This window comes from Polistes canadensis, unplaced genomic scaffold, assembly GCF_001313835.1.
Source record: "Polistes canadensis isolate GaletaPanama2010 unplaced genomic scaffold, ASM131383v1 scaffold_376, whole genome shotgun sequence".
In the NCBI taxonomy this organism is placed as follows: Eukaryota; Metazoa; Arthropoda; class Insecta; order Hymenoptera; family Vespidae; genus Polistes; species Polistes canadensis.
This window is the reverse complement of record NW_014569923.1, coordinates 67668-90842: the sequence shown is the minus strand read 5'-3', so window position 1 is coordinate 90842 and position 23175 is coordinate 67668. Positions and strand designations below refer to the sequence as shown.

The following is a 23175-nucleotide window of genomic DNA, read 5'->3' as shown; positions in this document are numbered from 1 at the left end:
ATGACTGCAGCATTGCTGCAAGTTGGTTTCGGCGGTCATGTGGCTGTTAGGATGCCATATTTGAATCCAGCTGGTGTAACATACGTTAACAACGTCCCAGAGGAATCATCCCTTGCATATGCAGCCTCTTATCAAACTCAGCAACACTTCGGATCTCCTCTGCAGTATGCCGCACCCTTGCAGTACGCTCAAGCTGCGGTTCCAGCTAAAGTAGAGGCACATCACGTGGGATATGCAACTGCACAAGTACCAGCTGTGGCAGCTGTTCCTTATGTCAAACATATACCCACTGTATCTCATGTTCCTGTTACCAGGATCGAGGCTCAACCGGCTGTATTTGAAAAACAGCTCGATGTCATTAAACCTGCAGTATCTACGCGTAAAGTAGAGGTCAGAATGAAACCACAATCTAGATTTTTCTTTTCCTCCAAACAGAATAAGTTGAAATATTTCAACTAATCAAATATTCCCATCATTGATCTAACTATAAATTGGCTTAATTAGCAGTATAAGACATAAGAAAAAAGATAATATATAATTGTTATAATGTAGGTACGCCGGCCAGCTATTCAGAAACAATTCTACGATATCGAAGAACGCGTGATCATCAGACCAGCTGGTTCAGCAGTAGTAGAACTTGACGAGCCAACGTCTAAATCACAGAAAGGGCCTGCTGTTATACAACCTTTGGCTTATAATCACGTCTCCGTTGGCCACTCTCCAGTCCAAGTGCCAATACTTTCTCATTCGGTTAATTCAGCTCCGATCTTCGCTCCCTCCTCGACTCCAGCACCAGCGATAATATCTTCGAGCCCTTCATCGATTTCCGAGGAAGAATCCGTTGTAGTTGATAATCCTGAATTCCGTAACGCTAATTCTCCACAAAATGGACAACGTTTCCTCGCTTCTACTGACTTTTCTCAGGTATTTATTCAGAAGAGATTGTTTTTCCATCACTTTTAGAATGTTCAATTATATAACTTTGGTAATATCAGAATACTTCTTCTTGATCTAGATCAAAAATCAACCCCAAGTAATCACTCGTTCAAACGGAGCACCATTCGAAGAAAATTCTCCATTCATTGCCCATGACCCATCCCCATCCATTGTTCCTAGTCAAAGATTAAACGCTGAAGAAAATAAATCGAATCAAAACAGACTGATCGAACTTCTGACAGCGCGCGGTAGTGTTTCTGAGGTAGCTATCTTCATTTTGATATATATATTCTTTTGACTTATCAAGTTCAAACATCGTAAACAAATTGTCGATCGATCGGTCATTCCAGGTTGGATTCGGTCGTGCAGGAGACTTAAGCAGACAGAATATCGAAGCAGGACACGTACGTGCACGCGTTTTGTCCGCAACACCAGCACCTGACGATGCAGAACCAACCGATCAACGTGTCTCCACCAGACGTGTCGTAGTTAGCAGACCAATTGAAACTCTTCAAGAAGTTGATGTTGTTGAGCCAGCGACTAAACTCGAAAGAGTATCCATTCAACAACCAACTCTGATTAAAACAGCTCGTTTGGATCATGTTCAAGTTCATGGCTCTGTACCAGTCGTTGGGAAAGCTTATGCMCCAGCCGTAGCACACGCTGCTGTTCCTGTTTATCAAAAAACTATATCACCTGCTTACGAATATTATCATTAATTAGATTCTACCCGAACTGATCGAATTTCATAAGTTTGAAAAAAGATTCGTATACATATTTTTACGATTTTTACGATTTTTCTTTTCAAACTTATCGACGATACAAATATAATATAAATCCTAGGGAAAATCTTGCCTAATCATTCATTCGAAAAGTTTGCAAGGATTCCAAATGATTATTCGCGTATCGACTGACTGATTACTAAATTCCTGTTTCATGAAAATGATACAAAAAGCCCTAGCCATTAAACTTGTCATTCAAAATATGAGCTACATTTTTTGAAAACATTTTTTGAAAACATTTTTTGAAAACATTTTTTGTATACTTTCATAGAAAAACAACTTAAGTAAATATATATATATATATATATATATATGAATGGAAATAAAAAAAAGAATATGGAGATAGAAATTCTTATGATGATTTTGACAATTCTTTTTGCTTTCTTATAAATTATCCACATCAAATCTACTAACTATTTATAATATTTCAAAAATACAATCATCTTTATAATAAATAAATGAACAAAGAAGCAAATTAAAAACGCCCATAAAATAATGTGTGCTCTTAGTATATAATCAGAACCATGAGCAATATACTTGAAATAATGATAATATTAAAATTTGATAAACGATTAAATCATTCATTGAGAATTGTGTTATCGAGAAACGACAAGAAAAAACACTAAAAGAGGAATAAGAAAAATAATAATAGGTCAAATTCTAGATTTCAAATCCGCAATATAAATCCTTTATCAAAATATGATATGCCTGGAGATTATTAAAAATAACTTGGGCAAGTTTGATTACTTCCTGAATCGATAATGGAATTCTAACAAGGGCGACTGCTCTGTCAACTAGTTACTGCCTTTAAGGTCGCAACATTGACCCGAATACCAGAAAAATATCCGTTCGTTCTCTCCTTTACTTTCGACGAACGACGACAACTCGAAAACAGCGAATCTACCAACTATAGAAAAATCTAATATTAATAAAATAGTACAATTTTAACATAAAATGTAAAAGTTTAAAAACTTTAAAAAAAGGAAAACCCGCATACGACTGACAATGAGATCAAAATAACATTAACTCGAATGCAATGTTTTGCGCTTCAAAACTCGATATTGAAGTAAGATTTATGCGTAAAATGTGGATAATACAATAAAGTGCGGATATCAATATTATTTGAATGTCATCATTTTTGAAAAAAAAATTCCAACTCAAGTTTTCGCTTAGGCCATTGGGATTCCAAAAGATCAATACGTAATGTCTTCACGATGGATGACAATTTACTTATTATTCATTACTCGTGCGTAGGAAATAAATGAATTGATGTAACGTTGTTTGTTCTCCATTGAGTTGGTCCGTAGGTTTGCATATCTACACAGAAAAACTAAAAAAAGAACAACTTGATCGCCTAAATTTGTGAATTTCTTAAAATAGCTGATGGAATATTACCAACAAAAAATGAATTCTAAGATTTTAGTTATAAGCAAGTAGGACAATGAAATTTCTTTGGAAATTGAAGGTTTCACCAAATGTTTAGTTTCATCATATCGCACGTCACGTACGATTTGATGCGTGAACTTGTTTCAAACTTTCGTTCACGAACGAAATCGGTATCGTAACGGGCGGGCGGGTGCGCCGGATACGCCCACAGAATTCGGACATTTTTATGTGAAAAGTGAAACTAGGATAGAAAATACTTGTAAAATATAATATATATGTTACCGGCAAAGGTACGAAATGCCTGTCGTTTTTAGGTAATTTTCCTAGGCATTCCATTTCCTAGGCTATAGAATGACAAATGCTATTTAGGCAATGTTGAGAAAAATAAATGATGACACAGAAGCGATCAAGCGAGCCGAAAGGAGAAACGATAAAGGGGAACATCAAAAATATATAGAAAATATCAAATAAGTATAATAATTCGGAAAGAAATAGTAATTGTTTAGAACTCGTTTGATTAAAGTGAATCATCATCTTGTTTATAAAAATAAGAAAGTAAGGTAAAAATACATAGATATGGATCAATGAAAGCAATTGATCGATAAACCCTTGACTCGATTAATCCGAAGATCGATGGCCTCGTCTCGAGGATAAGGACAAAGTTAACCGATAGAAGGACCAAAGTGACGACTAGGCAATGACCACGAGTCTTCAGATGTAACCTTAGCTCGAGTGGAAAGCACTGGTCGAGCAACTCGTATATAAGTGACGCCGTCATGGATCGTGCATTCAGTTAGGCACTTACAAGGGAAACCTCGTCCATATCTAAAAGTCTTGAAGACTTCAAAACTCAAGATCGAGAAGTAGGTAAGCAAAAAAGTAAGGAGAAGTATGTGAAAAGTAAATGTATGTGCGTGTATGTGTATTGAAAAGAAAAAATACAAGATTAAACACAACGGACAGAGAAGAAAAATGGTTTCTAATTCAAATCTACAAATGAAAAGGAACGGAAAATAATGTTTTGAATTCTCTTCAAGGTGATTAATACGATTTAACGATATTAAATTCAATAAGAAAGATAGATCACAGCAATAACGATCGTAATCAATGCTTAGAGTATATTCGATAACAGTTGCGGTGAAATTTTAATCCGTTCATGGTTTTCTGCGATCTATCTTTCATTCGTCCTAGAGTACAAGAATAAGAGTTAACGATTCTCTTTCGACAGATTCAAAATACAATTCTTAATTGTAAGTTTGTCACCTTAGAATCTTAAAGGATAATCAAAAAATATTATCCAGGTAGTCCTCATTTTTCATTATTAGTTTATTCGTTCGTTTTTTTTCATAGTGTTTTTATACTATCGCATCTCATCGTGGCGAATTGAATTTTTATATATACATATTTTATAATATTTTTCTTGATATATTTTATTAACTAAAATATTACGACATTATTTGCAAGATAAGTAATTATCTAATATTATCCATTCTTATCTTAATATTTGTAATCGTTAAAAAAAAAAAACCAAAAATAAACATAATGAAATAATATAAAATCTTAGAAGTAAATGTATTGATTATTTTGCATGTAGTTTAAAAGCTATTCCTTTTACAGGTAAGGTGGGCAAAGTATAAACATTGGAAAAGGTGTAAGCCAGTAATCAACTTCATTGAACGTTTCGAGCAATGGATATCGTCATTCTTGTCCTCGTCTTTGCTGGAACTTGTGCAGCTGCCCCACAATTCTTGACACAACCTGAAACGATTTATGCGCATCCGGCAGTATTGTTGAACACAGCAATGGAAAATACTTTACCGTATCATCTAAGAAATGATTTTTATAAAAATCCAAAAGTCGCTTCCAGGCTTGCAAAGGAATCATGGTTCACTAATAAAGAAATGCAGGTAGAATATAACATTTCTTTTTTCTACTCTTCTTTTAATGTCGTGTCTATATCTTGTATAAATCTACACTCACTTGATATGATGCACTTAATAATACTATATATATTAAAATATACCTAAACTAAATCCTGAAAATATAGCGTTACAAATTTATATTTCAGCATTTTTGAAACAACAATTGTTCAGACAAGAGTTATTTCTTCTCAAGATCGTTATCACAGATAAAAGATAAAATAATTTATAAGGGGTTAAATTATATAAAAACAATAAGAGATGAAGAAAAAACGTTTCATTTCTAAAAAAAATTTCTTATATCATTCGATATTATAATTATTCTTTATTTTTAGGTAATCGATCGCGAGACGGACAAAATACCACGAGAAAAAATATTCGATGTTTTGCATAATGCTGGTCTTACTCTCTTGTAAATAATAATCTCTTGAATATCTCATTGAAATTTTTCTAACATTATAATTCGATGTATAACAGTTTCATATCGTAAGTAAAACAGTATAGAAAATATTCGTTAGGTACACAAATGAACTAATATGTGGTATATACCATTGCTAATATATCAGGTATGTTTACTTCAATTTTTTTTTATAAATTTGTGTTTATAGTGTTCGTGTCATTAGTTAATTGGTAAATTATATAGAAAAACCTGTGGCTATACTTTTGTATAAAAGTTAAGATTTATTAACCATTTGCATCACACTTCTAAATACGTTTCCACCTAGCGCGTTATTCGTTATTCATCAAAACGTTATGCAGACGTTCAATTGACAACCAGCCCGTATCACCGCGCATTGTTTTATAACTACGACGACAGGAGAATATCATTGAAAGCGTGTTATTCCGCAACTGATAATAAGTGACAATCGTCGTATGTGGATTATTCCGCTTTTAGATAAAAAAATAGGTTAAACAAATGTAACGTTCCTGCAAGGGCTGTGAACAAGAAAGAGACTTCAAAAATACATATAATTATATATTATAATCCTTTATTATGATCTTTTATGAACAATTAACGCATTAACAATTATTAGATAAAATTTCATCTTCCTTTAATTAATATTTCTTATAATGCTCGTTTATTATTCGAATATGTATAAAAATATCAAAATATAATTAACAAATATAATAAATTCATTTATATATAAATATATTATGTTAAAATAGATTAAATATACTTAATTAATAGAAAGAGAAATATCAAAATAATACCAAAGAAATATTAGGATATACTTATTTAATTATATAATAAACTATCCATCTACGAGTACTTCATCTAAAAGATCGTTGTATAACTTTTGATGATTTACTTTTAAATTTTCACAGCTCTCCATTTCCTTAATTACATTAAAATTCTTTATTATAAATCTTTTAGCATCTAAATATAACTCATACGCTTCAATTGTATCAGCTAGAATATATGTATCAATTGCATTATTTACATTCATTTCCATTTGTATTATCTTAGCACAATTCTCTACCAAATCATCAATGTGCAATTGATGAGCAGGTATTATCAGTTCATATGCATTTAGACCAGATTCATCTCCTGTATAGATGTAAGTTAATATTTTTTCAAATACATCTGGCGTGATATTTTCTAAAACTAATCTGTTTTGATTTTCGCTCTTGGCTTTAATTATTAATGACTTAAGATAAGGATAATGAGACAATATCGGAGAATGTACGTTAAATTTTTTACCTTCAACATAAATAGTGATGTCACTGAATTTGCCAGTTCGAAGTACTTCATTTAAATAATTCATCAAACTGTTTTCCCATGATATTGGACGGTTAGATTCATCAAAAGCAGTTGCATAATCGTGTTTATCTAACACTACATTGTAAGTTAATTTACATATCAAGTGAAATTCTATTTCACAATTTTTACAAATAATAAATTCTTGTTTTTCGCATTCTCGACTAATATTTATTGACGTTTCTATTATTGTTATTGTCCGCACAATTTCTCTAATTTTGTATTCTATATCTATAACTAAATTTTCTGGTAAAGGTTCGAAAAATCTTAGAAAAACTTGTATATTTTTACAAGAATCGTTTAAACACTTTGAACATTTACGAAATTGCCTATCACAATCAATGCATATTTTATAACGTATAGTTGAATTTGAATACTTTTCTATAAATAAAGGCGATAATAATTTTTCTGATAAGTTAAAAAAATATTCGGTAGAAGTTACATTCCATATATGAGACACGGAAGTTTGTTCTGGTATTGCAGGTACATCCATTGTTTATATCTATTTACTGTTCTATTTAATATCATACATATAATACTTATGTTAGTAATAAATTGTCTATTATGCAAATAAATCTATAAGAAGAATTAATACATTTTTAATATGTTTTCTTTCTTTACTATTTATATTGTTATTAAATAATTACGATCAAAGAAATTCAACTCACACAAAATAATAGGATTTAAAAATTGAATCTTATCTTATATATTTATATATTAACACCTCTCATATAGCACATTCATTTCTTTGGCAAAATGGTTTTTGGCTTTTGAATACTTATTCTAACAAAGAAAATAATTCTTCAATTTTGCAAGGAGATTGAACAATACTAACGATATAACGATTGTACTTTATTTTTACCGACTTCTCACTTTCACCGTAACAAACTCTCTAATGTTCCTTTATATTCGTTAAATTGCTACATTACAATATTATTGTTTGTATACAAATCGAAAGACTCATTTGGAACGTTGATAAATTAAAAAAATTCAAGTTAATTATCTCGTTATGAAAGTTGAGAAGTGTTAATACTGCGCATGCGCATCTGTGTTGATTTTTTAAATACGAAATAGTGGCTGCTTTTGCTAGTGAATACACTGCCAGCGATGATCTGCTTTCTCATTGGCTGATCAAATACTAAAAATTATTAATATTTTTAAATCGACCTCGATTTAAATAAATGATGATGTATCATATCAAGTATTACACATTACGTTCGATAGATATATTTATAAATTGTATAAGAAAATTAATAATTTAATAATATCGAAAATTCGATCTAGTTATAAACGCAAAAAACCACCAAAAATAATAACCACAAATTCTTGTATGATCAAAGACTGCATCTTGCCTCAATGTTTATTTTTGACAAATAAAAAAACGAAAATATTTCAAAGTGTAGTTTAAAAAAATTGCAAAAAGAAAAAAAATATATATAGCTGTAACTGTAATTAATGTATATCTATCCAAATATACGTTTACTGTTCTTACTGATAAAATGAGTTCCAAAACGTATTTTAACTTTATATTAGAAAGAATTCATTCTCCAGGCCTTATTATCTTAGATAAACCAGGAAAAACAGTATGAATATTTACTAATTACAATTCTAACACTGATAATATCAATATTTTCTTCTATAGAGAGCCTGAAATGTTTTCTTATTTTTAAGCGTAGAATACACTCACGTTTGTACGAAAAGACCTCAGACATTCTGCATTCTGTATTTTGTATATATATGCTTATTATTAATAATCATTATATTACTTAATCTTTCAATTATTTTTCAGTATACATGCGGCAGAGGAAAAGAAAATCAAATATTATGTCTTAGCCTTATGGTATCCCGTAAGCACTGTCTTTTTTTTCGTAATGATAATGAAATATATGTTATGGATTTGGAAAGCTCCAATGGAGTATATGTCAATGATGTTAAACAACAAGCAAGACATATGGTTAAATTAAATAATAATGATATTATTGGAATTGGTTGTCCAGATTCCATGGATAAAAGTGAGAATATGTTTATTTATAAATTACGTTTTATTAGTAATAACAACTTGTTAGTAGATCAGAGTCCTATTGAATCATCAAAGGAATCTCTATGCGAAGATATAATAAGAACAAATATTGATGAAAGGAATCATTCATCGTTTGAAGACAATGTAAATAACACAAATAGTTTAGTTTCATCGAATGATATATCAGAACTTCCAAAAATTATAAACAAGACTTGTCAAATAGAAACGTCTAACAAGGAATTTTATAATGGAACCAACAAAATTAATTCCCATCCAGAAATTGTATTGTTAAATATTTGTACAGAAAGTAATATAATAAAACAAAATACTACACATTTGGATGCTAATTACAATAGTGAATGTCAAGGAAAAAATGATACCAATAAACATAAAAACTTATCGGGAATTAAGGGTGCACAGGAAACGATAAAACAGAAATATCCTTTAAAAAAAAAAACAAATGATCTTGAATCTGTAGAAGAAAACGATGGATTCTGTATTGATTTACCTATTAGTGTTAATACGAAAAGAGTAAAACTAAATCATGACAATAAAATTATGTCTGAAAGTATTCCCAAGATAATATCCCATGAAACTAATTTAGTATATGTAAACCATAATTATGATGGAAATGTACATACGGATGCTAGTAGAAATATTAAAATATCATCACGACAACAGGATTATTCTGAAACTGTGAAAAAACTTGAAAATGTGGTACATAACAATTCAAAGGAATATAATGAGCCAATAATGACTAAAAAAAAATTAAACATGCTAAATGATAAATCTATAAATATTGTACATAATGGTGATCATTTTATTAAAATGGAAGAAGAAATAATAATAACTGATGATGATGATGATGATGATGATGATCAAGAAAAAAAAGAAATAGAAAATAATATAAACAATTCTAAGAGTTATACTGAATCAATAATTAAATTAAAGCAAGTCAAGCAAGAGCCAAAATTAAGATTTTCTGAAGTTGATATAGTTAATATAAGCGACGACGAAGATAATGTATTTCCTTGCTCTCAATTGTTTGATTCTAATATAGATTTAAGTTCTGGAGTAAAGAAAGAAATGAAACGGGAAAATAATGATAAACACGATGAGGATATCAACAGAATTGATGATACAGAAATAATTATTTCATTGTCTGACAGTGAAGATGAAGACAACAAATGGTTAAATAGATTATCTCGAAGTCAATTGCTTAATGATGAATCTTTGGATACAAATATAATTAATAAAGATATTAAAAATATTAAAAAGATATCCAATATAAATGATTCTTCAAATAAACTCAGTGCCAATATTAAAACCAAAAAAGACAATAGAACGGAAGAAGATAAAAAAGGTACGGGTAAAAATATTAAAGACAAAGATAAAAGGATTAAACAACATAAAAGTAAAAATAAATTACATACTATAGAAAAAGATGCACCTGATATTTCTTGTGATATTAGAAGATCGGAGATAGATCACGGTGGTACATCTAATAAAGAACAAGAAGATGTTAATAATAAAAGTTCTCATTCTCTTGAGGAAAAACAAAACGTAATCAATAATAGCACTAATAATAATGTACTTAAGCATAGTTTGCTTTCCAAGGAAAAAATAATAATAGCAAGGAAAAGACTACAAATAATAGATCCACCTTGTATGCCTGTGAAAAAAAAACGAAAAATAATTGATGACATCAATACGACGAAAATTGTAGAAGAAAAACAACATGATAATTTGCGTGTAACAAATAAAAAGAAAAGTGGAACACTTTCTCCTCGGAAATCGAATGTTATCCAATTTGATAAACAACTCCTCCAAACACCTCTTTCAAAAGAAGAGAAAAAGAAGATTGCAGAAAATAGGAAAAGCAAGTTAAAAAAGATTGCTGTAGAAGATAAAAAAGAAACTAATATTAAGCGGATGAAAAATCCTATTTCAAAACCAATAGCAAAAGTATCACTAAAAACGCGATCAGATTTTCTAATTGATGAAATGCAATCAAATACTAGAAATACAATTAGCAAATCAACAAAACGAAAATGTCCAGAAAACAAAAACTATGCAAATAATAGTAATTTAAAAAATAATAATAATACATTACCTTCAAATGTTAAGGATATAAATGATGCAGAATTAAATAAGATTAATGAGACCAACGAGAAGAATAAAAACATAGAGTCTACTGCTACTAATAACTTGAAAGATGAATCAAATAGTAACATTGTCAGAATACAAAAAGAAAATTGTTCTCCTAATAGGCAAGGAATCACTCAATTAAAGAAAAAAAAGAAAAAGGTTTCTTTTAAAACTATCCCTGAAATTCGTGAATACGAAATCGAATCATCAAGCATTTTTAATAAACTTGTAGGTAAAGATGCCCCGATACCTGTTGATAAATTGTCTTCTAAAAAATTAGGCGATACTAATTATTCAAAGTTAGAAGCATTTTTTTTACGTATCTTCTTCTGGAATCCTATTTGGCTTGAAGTAAGTTTAACTTTACTAAATGAAATCAAGACTGTTGACTTACATTTTGTTATTTACAGGAACAGCGACGTCTTAATCGAAGGCCACCTATTCTTAAAGACAATGAAATACATCCTATGCTAACTTATTATAAATCTTACAATGACTATTATAAAATTGCTGAACCTCTATTATTATTAGAAATTTGGTCTGGCATTACTAAAGAGTTTGAGGAGATGGAAAGAAACTCAATGTATGTATAATTAAAAAGTTAAATCAAAAAATTATTGACCAAAATATAAACAAATATATTTATATCCAATAATTGACAGGCGACCTACCGTGATGTGTTCTACAATTGAAAAGTCTTTTAAAAGCACTCATATACCATCTGTAAATCTATGTTTATCAACTTTGTCGGTACAAGTATTAATCACCAAAGAAAATTTTGTAAGAAATTCTTATCCTAATTACGGAGATTTGGTAGTTTTTGAATATGTTAGAAATGAAGAAGGAAAACATATGTTTCACAAAGTATTTGCTTATGTTACAAATATGAATAATATTATTATAACACCGTTTACAGAATACAACAAAGATTTAGGTTAATTTATTATTATTACATTATTTTGTGATTACATTACTTCTTACACTATTTCATATATAATTAATATTTCTTACAGAAAATTACGTAAAAAAGCCATATGCATTATTAACGTATACTCTTATGACAAGAAATGTTGCTGACAATTTTGTAGTAAAACGAATTCAAAGAATAAGAACTGTGACATATCTACGCTCAAATATAAGAATGATTCAAGCAATACAATATCTTCCACAATCTCCGCTTATGAATTTAATTTTATACCCACTGATTGAAACATTTCGATTACCCGAGGTAGACATCCATATGAACAAATCTTTCACAAAGGTAAAGTTATCAAAAATACATGGTACATATGAATTATACACGTTATCTAATTAAAATAATTATTATAAAAACAGGATACATTAAATAAAAAACAATTAGAAGCTGTTTGCAAAGTAACAAGCGCTGTATTTCAAAAGGAACCTAAAATTTGTTTAATTCAAGGACCACCAGGTATATAAATATTAACAAATTTGCATATTTTATAATTTTACATTAATCTCTATAGTCAATGGGCACGATTAGTACTTTGGATGGGTGACCACTTCGGAACGCCGTGTGCTTTTGACTTCAGAGATGCTATAAGACAGCCTTTATAGATAATGGGTGGGATGTGTGGGAAGGTCTAAAAAAGTTCCTCAAACCCATAAAAGGAAAAATAATAACAACACAATCTCTTGATATTATATATTACAGGAACAGGAAAATCAAAAGTTATTGTAAACATTATAACAGAAATATTGTATGGTAATAATAGATATCAAAACAATAAATCACCTTTACGAATTCTCGTATGTGCTCCATCCAATGCAGCTATTGATGAAATTGTATTAAGACTTCTTGGCATTAGAGCTAAAATTAAAGGTAATATCATTTTTGTCTATAATTATAATGTAAAATATCATATGCTGTGAATGAAAAGAAAACAACATAATTTGTAATTTTTATTATATTACTTAGAAAAACGTTTTAAGATGGTCCGTATTGGTAGACCTGAAGTTATGCATACAACTGTAAAAGACATTTCTTTAACTGAATTGGGAAAAAGAGATGTTAAAAGAATGACTGCCAATTATTCTTCCAAAAATATTTCAATTGATAGTTTTGACGAAGAGGTATAATCTAATCTAACATAATCTGCATATTTATTAACTCTACATGAAAAAATTTTAATTCAATAATTATTACTATAAAATTTAATAATTTTTTAGAAAAAACTTTTGGAAGCACGTATCAATGCATTAAAATGTGAAATAACATATTCACAGAAAATAGATGAAACTTATAGGCAACATCTCAAATTGAAATTATTAGATATGAATGCAAAATATGAATTATTAAAAAATCATAAATCGGTAAGTATATAAATTTAATATATAATATAATTATAAAATATAATTTAATATATAATATATAATTATAAAATATAATTTAATATATAATATATTTTTAAAAGTATTAAATATACATTTTTATTATTTTCAACTAATACAAATTATGCAGATGGATGATATGAGTACAAATGAATTGGCAAACTTCCAACGTGTCGCAGAACGTAGGGTTCTTGAAGGTGCAGATATAATAACGTGCACACTTTCTTCATGCTATACTAATCAAATGGAATCCATTTTTGGGTAAGATTAAAATATACAAAAGTAAAGTTATAAAAAGAGATGTACCCTGTTTTGGGAATTTTGGTTGTTTTTGGCGGCGTCTTATATTAATACGTAATCATTTTTATCGTTTATTTACTTGTCAAAAATCGCATAAATTTATAAGCCAACCAAATATATAATGGCTCTCAAATTATTTCTTTTTTTTTCTTTTCTATAGTGGAAATAGGGAGAAAATATCAGTCTGCATAGTGGACGAGGCTACTCAATGCTGTGAAGCAGAAAATTTAATCCCTTTGCTACTAGGTGTAAATAAATTAATTCTAGTTGGAGATCCTAATCAATTACCAGCAACCATAATAAGTCAAGTATAATATTTTATTTAATAATATTATTATTAATATTCTTTACACTAAAATTTAATTAATACAATTATTTTTAATTATTTGTTCAGGAAGCAAAGAAATATGGATTAGATCAATCACTATTCTTTCGTATACAGAATGCATTTCAAAAAATGAAAGATAATCCAATAATAATGTTAAACACACAATATCGTATGGCATATGCTATTTCTTACTGGCCGAATAAGTTCTTTTACGGAGGACAGTTAAAGAATGATATTCCAAACGTACATAGATTTCCATTTCACAATTATAGAATTTTTAATATTAATTCTAATCAAAATGATGATAAATTTTCTAATACAAGTGAAGCCGAATTTATATCTAATTTAATTTTATGTATGATGGTTAATTTCAACTTTGAAAAATGGGAATCCAATGTTTCAATTGGAGTATTGACGCCATACAATAATCAAAAACATTTAATATTGGAAAAGCTCAATGCAAAGTAAGTTCTAAGCAGATCATTTCTTCCTAACTCTTACATTGATATTATTTATTTTTATATTATACTATTGTTGTATGAACCTATTTTTTATACAGGTTATTAACTGTACCTGATAGTATACAAACAAGATTTACCATAGAAATAAACACAATTGATCGGTTTCAAGGACAAGAACGTGATATTATATTAATGTCATGTGTAAGAAGTAGTGGTATTGGATTTTTGTCAAATTCCCAAAGATTATGTGTAGCATTAACTAGAGCTATACATTGTTTAATAATATGTGGTAATTTTACTACATTTATGGTACGTCTCTTGATCTGTTAAAAAAATTTTAATATTACACAAAGACATTATTTCCTTTTATCGCTATTTATATTTATATATTTCTTACAGCGGGATACAATGTGGAATGCATTGATATCCGATTCTAAATTACGCAAAGTTTATTATAATATCGATGTTAATGCAAATTTGTATGAGATAAACAAACACATCGATAGACAACAAATTATTTAAAAGTACTGCGTCTTTTTACCTGTATGATACACAAGCTGTAACAGCATTTCATTCTATTTTATTAAGTTAATGTACATGATGTAAATTTAGATCTTTCTTGTTTCTTACATAACCATTAATTGAATTGTTTTGAATAATGTAAAGAGTAATGGATTACTTATTTCATTTCTTTTTTACGAAGTACTGTATAAATAATCGTATTTATTTGAATAAATATTTTCATTTATATGTAATTATTAACTTCTATTGTCTTTATCATACCTATACCAAAATATCAATAATAATATTTGAAGATACTTTCTCCTTTAAACACTTGTTCTATTTTTATTATAATTTATCTATTTTATTTAGTAAATCACTTCTGTCCATATCTATAAAATTTATGACAAAGATATTTTCATTTATTACTTATCAATGTACACACGTCAAATATGTCACATTGATACATAAGTAATAGATATTCGCAAAATGACATATCGCAAAATATAGATTAAAAACAATAGACAAGCAGTTATCAGCTGTAGGGACCAATTAAAAGTCCCTAATCATCTATAGCGACACAGCGACAGCTCGCGATAGCGTCTCAAAGCATTATCGATATCTCGCAAGGATCGATGTTCTAGGGTAGAAATCCGAGGTATCGGACACGCGAATCAAAACAATATAATCGTTCGAGCGTAGGGTTAGAGTAGATATCCGGTCCCGAGTCTTTCCATTATAAAAATCGGTGAAGCGTGCCTACAACTGAAAATCAGTGTTCTTTTATTATTATACCACCCTAGATCTCAATACTGCAACCGTGGATATACCCCACAAAGTTTTAACATTGGCCACACTGCTTATTGAATTATCGATTAAAGTTAATCGAAATAGATCGAAATAGCCAACCGAATGTCTTCTAGTCTTTTTTTTTCTCTCTCTCTCTCTCTCTCTTTTAAATATTATTAAAATAATATAAATGCACTTATAAAATTAAAATTCACATTGCATGAAATGTACATATTTTTAATCTCTATCTCATAGTCCATAACTTAGTAAGTTTTTTCATCCTTGCTATCTGAGTAAAGTGATTGGTTTATTTTGTTGGAAAAAATATACACGCTCGTTTTGATTGGATGTTTCAAATAATACTATAGAAAATAGCCAATAGCTATGAATGTTTAAAATTAATTAATCAACAACTTCGAATTAGTTCTTTTTAATGAGAATCACCCGACAGTTACGCGGTAGACTGTTATCCAATGTTATCTATTGGTTAATGATTGTAATTGTGCATAAAAGATCAGTTTGGGATAAATTAAGAAATATTATGTTATTATAGTTTCATAGTGATATTATTCATTGAAGTGCTAATTTAACGATGACAATTGTTTACGGATTCATTTTTCTAATCAACAACAATTAGTGAAAGTAGGAATTTTGACGTCAGTGGTGCGTGTCATGATTTTGTTCTTGTAAACATTACGCTTAGAGGCTCAGAAACTATTTCCCTTTTTTTTTTTTAATATACATATGTGTATATATATACACATACAGTATATACATACATACATACATACATATATATATATACAACATCAGGGAAATAGTCAAGTATTGTTGACGTTTTTTCAATCGATAGTAGATCTGAAAATTCTATGAAAATTCGTGAGATATTATTATAAACTGTGTAACATGTAAAGTGTGTGTTCTGCTCTATCTTCGTTGCTTGGTAAGGTTTACGATCTGCCATTAAAATTTGTCCACAAACTAAACGAAAATATAATCTTTTATTCTCGAGAATAATTTCATTGATTTAAATTTATTATTACTACTTGATTTGGTCATTTTTCAATAATATATTTTTTATTACCTAACTCTTGACTATCCATGCGTCGTTTTACGCGCGATAGATTGATTACAATCGAAATTTCAATGTAAGAGACTCAAGGAACAGATTTTAATAATTTAAGAAGGATTTATCATCTATTAATGATAATTTAATAATTATTAGGTAAATAATAACTTTTAAATATATGGTCGTTCATTTTTAAACATATAAATATAGTTGATGTTTCATGTTAAGTAAAAAATGTTAGGTTAGTACATTTCTACATAATATTTCTGATAAGAAAAATGCTCGTAAATTAACTAATATTTTTTATTGTCATATTTCATTTTGAGAAAAGTTAATATTCAATTGTATAAACATAATATAAATAATATTTTTATATCATAATATTTTGTATTATATTTATGTCATGTAATGACACTTGTCAAGTATATCTATATAGAGAATTTTGTATAAAATATTTATATGTATATCTTTGAAATATTTTGATGTTTTGTTTCTTTGCAGGAAATCCTATGATCTAATATAAAAATTGCAAGAATCTTTCTACGTTATAATGGAACAAGTAAATACAACATTGGATGAATGCATTAGTAATGACAAAAATGAAAATATTAATGTAAATGAAGAAGTAGTTAATGCTGTGGAATGTTCTAATGTAGAAAACGATACGAAAGTAACAAGCATAAATCAAATTGAAAAAGATCTACAAGGTAATTGCAAAACGGTGTTATTTGATGATGTTTCTAATGTACGGATTGATATTGAAAATACGTCGACAGAAGAAATAGAAAAAGTAGAAGATTCTAAGGAACGGAAAGATTTAAAAAATAGTAATGAAATATTAATTAAAGAAAAGAATAATGATCTGTGTGAAGAAAATCTGACGCAAAATATCATTACTGTAGAAGCATGCATGGAAAATACCGATGATCAATATTCTGAGAAAAAAATTGACTTCTTATCCGAAAAATCAATCATAGGAGAAAATGAATCTAATCTTGTACAGTGTAATAGTACAAAACCATCAACAATATCCAGAGAAGTAATAATGGATAATAATATAAAGAAAAACACAAACAGTACTATCTGTACGATAGTAAATGTAAGCGAATCAGAAAGTGCCAATATTGTTTGCGACGAATTACTTAATTCATTAAGTAAAGTCTCCAATAATAAAGAATGTTCCTTACATGAAACTATTAAACAGATAAGTAAGGATGACGATAATCAAAACAATTCAATAGTTATGGACGCAGAACTAAGTAAATTAGTTGAAGAAAATTCCGAAGTTGTTGTTCTGACAGTTGAAACCATACCTATTCCTTCCGATTCTAGCAAAGAAGCTATAGTATCGACTACATCGGAAGAAACAATAACAGACACGATAAATAGTGAAAAGGAAGAATTAATTGAGTCAAATAATGAGGATATTAAAGATGATCATAAAAATGATGATTTGAAAGTTATAGATTATCAGCAAGAAGATAGCGGCACTGTTATAGAAGTCATTTCAACAGAGATTGTGCAATCAAAAGATACGGAAATGCGTATATCAGAAAATAAGACTGAAACCATAGATGAAGATAAAAATGAATTAAATACACCATTAAAAGATACTTTAGATAAAAGATTTCATAATAGGAGGGATTTACAAAATGATGATAACGACGGTGAAAATATTTCCCAAAAAAATGACAGCAATAATATTAAGCAGAAGACTTCACTAAAAGTTGACATAAAGAATGAAATAAAGATCGAAAACTACATTAAAATGAGCAAAGCCAATGTACTAGACATCAAAGATGTTTCTACTGAAGATAATGATGTTGCGCTTCCCATATGCACTTTCCAAAATGCGAAATCAGATACTAAAATGGAATCAAATATAGTATCGATATCTAAAAGAAGTGTTATTCAAGATATATTTGACGATTGGGAAGTAGATAATCCTGAAGAAGAAAATCAATCAAATCCCAAAGTACAAGATTCAGTAGAAATTGAACTGAAAAGCTTATTGGATGAACCGAAAAATGCAAAAGTCGTAGATAATACAACACCAATAATAGAAAAGAAAATTTCTTCCAATGATAATAAATCTGTTATTGATATTTCACACAATACTGTAATACTTGTAGATAATACTAAAGACAAACAAAAGGATACAATAATGGAAGAAGAACAAATTAAAAATAAAATTATTGTTACATCTCAAGAAACCTCTGTAGCCTCATCTATAACGCAAGAAAAACTAACTCATTCTTTACCACAAAATCTTGGGAAATCTACGCGCAATGTTACTCAAGATTCAATTTTGTCACATCAGGCAGTACAAAGTAATGTAGCACCGATTAAGAATCGTAATCGTCATTTAACTAGTCAAATAGTTTCACCTGCTGAAGTAACAGAAGTATTAAAGGAGAGATTACGAGAGAAACAAAAAAATGTTGAAGCACCGTCTGGACCAGACATATTTTTTGTAAAAAAAATAACACAAAGGTTATCGAGCAAATTAGCTGGTGGTTCTATATCTTCAATGCCAGCACTTATTCCATTACCACATCCTCCTCAGCTACCATCAGATAGTTTTGGTAAGAAAAATACAGAAAATATTTCTGTGCAATCTCCAAAAGAAGGAAGTTCTGATAACAAGGAATTATTAGCAATCTTAGAAGGTGATGTTGATCCAGATTGGTCCAATTTAAAACCACCTGTACTTATAGACGAAGGAAGAAATTCAGCGAACATTATAAATAATGAACTTAATTCACCTCCTAAACTTGATCCTTCGGTCGAACGTGAACTGGCATTAAAGCAACTACTTGAATTGCCTGTAACGCCATTAAGGAAGAATATGCCTAAACGAAAAAAACCAGTTAAATCAGGGCTCAATAAAATATCTAAAAGCATTGATAAGGATGTTGAAACTGAAAATGAAAATAAAGAGATCGTTAATATTGACTTAATAGACGAAGATGTAAAATCTAATACAAATGATGAAACCCCTCCAGAAGCTAAGGTTCCACGTTCAATTACCCAAGAAGAACAGAGATATCACGATGTAAGCGGGCAAGATGTACGAAGTGATGAATCAAGATCAGGTAGGAAACGTAAGCCAACCGAAAAAGCAAGAGAACATGAACAAAATATAACGAAACGTCAAAAAGTTTACAAAGGTAAAGTCTCCTTGACTAAGAAGTCAGAACCAAAACAAGAGTTGATTGATACAGTTTTGTTAAATAAAAATCAATTAGCTAAGGATAACATTGAGTTACCAGGTAGCACAGATGATAATGAAGAAAAAGAAGCGGTAGCAAAGAAAATAGCTAATAAACAATTAACAATTGAAATCGATAATATTATGCAGAAATCTGAAAATCCACCAGTTAAAAGACCAAAACAAAGTCTTTCTAAAAAGGGACCACAAGCTATTGCACCAAGAAAAATGTTAAAGCTCATGCGACAAAAAATTAAATCAAACAAAAAGTCTGTTAATTTAAAGACTAAGTTAAATACAACGTCAAAAAAATCTAAGAAAGTTACAAAACCACAACAAAAACGTAGTACAGCAGATTCAACATCAGGAGACGTCAAGCCTAAAAAGAAAATTATTAACGAAATAGATAGATTACTTCAAGATGAGGGAGTTGTAAATTTATTATATGATGTTGAACAACCTGACAAGAAACGTTTAATACCTATTACAAAATCACAAACAAAAGTGATGGATTTACAGAAAGTACAACGCGAACTTAAAATCAGAAAAAAGTTGGTACGTAATGCAGTTCTAAGGTTGCGCACATCTACACCTGGTATAACAAAAGTATCGCCTAGATCCACAAGAACTACTATACATTCAAATGATTCACGAAATGATCAAAAAACGAATGAACAATCCAAAAACACTAAACCAACCAGTGGGTCATCGCCAGCAGAATTTGTATATCCTGCAAAAATTAGAAATGCTGCAGATGCATCGATTATAATTAGAAGACATTCATCTAGTTCGTTTTCTAGTGCATCTGGTAGTCCTAGAGTCAGTATTGATGGCCCAGAAAAACAGATTTCTGATAGTGCTCGATTAGATGAAAGTTCACATTCCCTCAGATCTACGAAAAGGAGACATTCGCAGGAAGATAGAATGCATATAAAAAGAAACAAAAAAAAGGAATCAAAATATGATGCAGATACTGTAATCGCTTCAAATGAGGACAAAACAACAGCAATAATGCGACCAAGTAAAAAAACAGATTTGAAGAGGCCAGACAAAAATATTAAGCAATTGGAGTCCTTGATCAGCGATGAAAGTAATAGCAGCATTCAAAGTAAAGTCATTACAAGATCTAATGGTGCAGCTGCGGGTAAGGTAACATCCAAAAGTAAAAAAACTGCCAAAAGTAAAGTCACTTTTGCAAAAGGAAATGACATTGATGAAAATGAATGTGTATCAAAGGAAGAAGATGAATTATCCGCCTGTCTTGCAGAGGCAGCTACTGCTTTATCAATAGTGAGTGCCTCTAACCGGCCAGGTAATACTACAATGAACCGGAAAAATAAGGGTAAGAAGTTATATTGGTTTTAAACATAGTATATATATGTATGTGTATTATTTTAGAAAATTATTCTTATTACATGTTTTTTTGATAAATGTTCCTATTTCTATTTTGTTTTATTCTGCATAAAATATATACTATTATTATATACGCTAAAAAATACAAATATTAAAAGTAGTTAACATAAATTTCAGTCAGTCCAAATATTACTAAAGTATTGGAATTTACTGGTAATAAAACAAAAACAGATAGCAAATGTCAATTCAGTAATAAGGAAATAAATGTGCGTAAGCATGGCTATCTTGTACAATTGATACTTACTCCTTCATCTCCTACAAAAATAAGAAATGCTCTTACACTTCAGGTAAAATAATATACATGGTAAAATAGTAATGCTGAATAATATATATAGTAATTGTTATATTAGCACATTGAGCATCTCCTTTGCATATTGCAAAATTCCTTTTTTATTATATGTAAACATTTTTTTTACTTGTCATTGTTTATTTTTATGTGTATTTGTTTTATTTCTAACAAAACACAGACGATGGTCTGTAAAAGATCAGATTAACAATTACTCTGCCAAAATATATTTGGAGATCATTATCTATTTCATCGTAATGTGAGCACTGGTGTGTACAATGTGTTAATAATAATTTTTAATATATTATTACATTTATCTCTCGCTTAATTATAGGTAATGCAAGAATTTCGTGAAACATTGACAATATTAACAAAAGACGATGACTGTAGAGTAGTACTCTTTACTTCAACTGGTACAAGTTTTTGTGAAGGCTTAGAACTTTCCTCGTTATTGCATCCTAATAAAGAAGAACGACGACTTCTTGCTCAGGAAATGGCAGATGCTGTCAAGTATGTCATTTTTAAATATTACTTGCGTATAATATTTGTAATAAATATATGTAATAATAATATGAGTAATAATAATATGAGTAATAAATATATGAGTAATACTGTAATAAGATATGTAACAAATTTGATAAATATTTATATATATTTATAGAGACTTTATAAAGAGTTTAGCAACTTTTAATAAACCCATAGTAGCCGGAGTACAAGGCGCTGCAATTGGATTAGGTGTAACTATGTTACCTTTATTCGATCTTGTGATAGCTAGTGATAAAGCAACATTTAATACTCCTTACGGTAAATTGGGGCAAATTGCAGAAGGTGCAGCTGTTTTTACTTTATCACATATTTTAGGAAGTGCAATAGTAAGTGTGTATATATAGGAAGAATATTAGCATCGAAGAATCGAAATGAGTATAATCATATCTAATTATCATTATAGACAAGTGAACTACTTTTGGGTGGAAGAACTTTGACAGCGAGTGAAGCATTAAGAGCTGGACTTGTTACTCGAGTTTTATGGCCAGACCGATTCCAAGTAGAATTATTACCTTCTTTAAAGGCTATGAGTGAACAATCGTCTCAGGTAAAATTATTTTCATTGCATTAATATATTTTTTTAATTATTATCTTTATAATCAATTTTTCTTCCAACAATAAAACAATTGAAGCATACAATTTGCAGTTGCCATTCTTTGTTATTAATTATCTATTTTTTTTTTTTTTATTTGTAGTCCATGGAAGCAACAAAAGCTTTGCTACGTCATAGTCTAAGAAAAAAATTGGATGCAGCATTGGAATCGGAAACATATTTATTGATTCAAAACTGGTGTTCTACAGAATGTCAACTTGCTATAAAAGCTTACATAGATGGAAAGATAGAATAAAAAATGATAATGGTAACAATTGCGTATACTTCTCATTTTACAAATGGTTATCATTAAATTTAGGATTGGAATAAGATTCGAAAATAATTAAGAAGTGATTAAGAATATTCTGGATAAAGAA

At 29.4% G+C, this 23175-nt stretch overlaps 5 protein-coding genes across 10 annotated transcripts; 4 read left to right on the top strand and 1 right to left on the bottom strand.

Annotated features, from left to right (window-relative positions):
- LOC106792087 lies at positions 1–1655 on the top strand. The gene is made up of 5 exons (XM_014758229.1): positions 1–120; positions 184–390; positions 553–895; positions 1035–1198; positions 1287–1655. The coding sequence occupies exons 1-5, from the start codon at positions 1–3 to the stop codon at positions 1653–1655; spliced, it is 1203 nt and encodes a 400-aa protein (XP_014613715.1).
- A 2413-nt stretch (positions 1656–4068) lies between these two features.
- On the top strand, positions 4069–5672 carry LOC106792089. 3 transcript variants are annotated; one of them, XM_014758232.1, is made up of 3 exons: positions 4069–4141; positions 4722–5011; positions 5359–5672. In XM_014758232.1, the coding sequence occupies exons 2-3, from the start codon at positions 4793–4795 to the stop codon at positions 5437–5439; spliced, it is 300 nt and encodes a 99-aa protein (XP_014613718.1). In that variant the 5' UTR covers positions 4069–4141; positions 4722–4792; the 3' UTR covers positions 5440–5672. The 3 variants fall into 3 exon arrangements, with proteins under 3 accessions (XP_014613718.1, XP_014613719.1, XP_014613717.1); XM_014758233.1 differs by lacking the exon at positions 4069–4141 and adding an exon at positions 4281–4354; XM_014758231.1 differs by lacking the exon at positions 4069–4141 and adding an exon at positions 4319–4405.
- A 604-nt stretch (positions 5673–6276) lies between these two features.
- LOC106792086 (speckle-type POZ protein A-like) lies at positions 6277–7275 on the bottom strand. The gene is made up of 2 exons (XM_014758228.1): positions 7241–7275; positions 6277–7111 (listed from the first exon to the last, which is right to left on the bottom strand). Exons 1-2 carry the CDS (start codon positions 7273–7275, stop codon positions 6277–6279), a joined length of 870 nt encoding a protein of 289 aa, XP_014613714.1.
- Positions 7276–8089: 814 nt separating this feature from the next.
- LOC106792094 (protein PFC0760c) lies at positions 8090–15141 on the top strand. 2 transcript variants are annotated; one of them, XM_014758242.1, is made up of 14 exons: positions 8090–8365; positions 8572–11301; positions 11361–11533; positions 11613–11884; positions 11964–12211; positions 12286–12382; positions 12626–12793; positions 12890–13044; positions 13141–13284; positions 13433–13563; positions 13763–13910; positions 13997–14394; positions 14490–14700; positions 14791–15141. In XM_014758242.1, the coding sequence occupies exons 1-14, from the start codon at positions 8282–8284 to the stop codon at positions 14911–14913; spliced, it is 5082 nt and encodes a 1693-aa protein (XP_014613728.1). In that variant the 5' UTR covers positions 8090–8281; the 3' UTR covers positions 14914–15141. The 2 variants fall into 2 exon arrangements, with proteins under 2 accessions (XP_014613728.1, XP_014613729.1); XM_014758243.1 differs by lacking the exons at positions 14490–14700; positions 14791–15141 and having other exon boundaries at positions 13763–13905; positions 13997–14360.
- Positions 15142–16139: 998 nt separating this feature from the next.
- Positions 16140–23175, top strand: LOC106792093 (extracellular matrix-binding protein ebh-like; the record flags this gene model as incomplete). 3 transcript variants are annotated; one of them, XM_014758239.1, is given in 7 exon segments in its annotated part: positions 16140–16344; positions 17252–21303; positions 21492–21661; positions 21995–22170; positions 22322–22532; positions 22610–22753; positions 22902–23175. In XM_014758239.1, coding segments are annotated over 6 exon segments (4857 nt in total). In that variant the 5' UTR covers positions 16140–16344; positions 17252–17300.

Coding starts and splice junctions, on each gene's coding strand:
- LOC106792086 (XM_014758228.1), bottom strand. CDS start 7,275: ATGGATGTACCTGCAATACCAGAACAAACTTCCGT. Junction 7,112..7,240: donor ATACCAGAACAAACTTCCGT/GTCTCATATATG, acceptor TGATTGTGATAG/GCAATTTCGTAAATGTTCAA.
- LOC106792089 (XM_014758232.1), top strand. CDS start 4,793: ATGGATATCGTCATTCTTGTCCTCGTCTTTGCTGGAACTTGTGCAGCT. Junction 5,012..5,358: donor TCACTAATAAAGAAATGCAG/GTAGAATATAAC, acceptor CTTTATTTTTAG/GTAATCGATCGCGAGACGGA.
- LOC106792094 (XM_014758242.1), top strand. CDS start 8,282: ATGAGTTCCAAAACGTATTTTAACTTTATATTAGAAAGAATTCATTCT. Junction 11,885..11,963: donor AGAATACAACAAAGATTTAG/GTTAATTTATTA, acceptor TATTTCTTACAG/AAAATTACGTAAAAAAGCCA. Junction 12,383..12,625: donor TTTAATTCAAGGACCACCAG/GTATATAAATAT, acceptor TATATATTACAG/GAACAGGAAAATCAAAAGTT.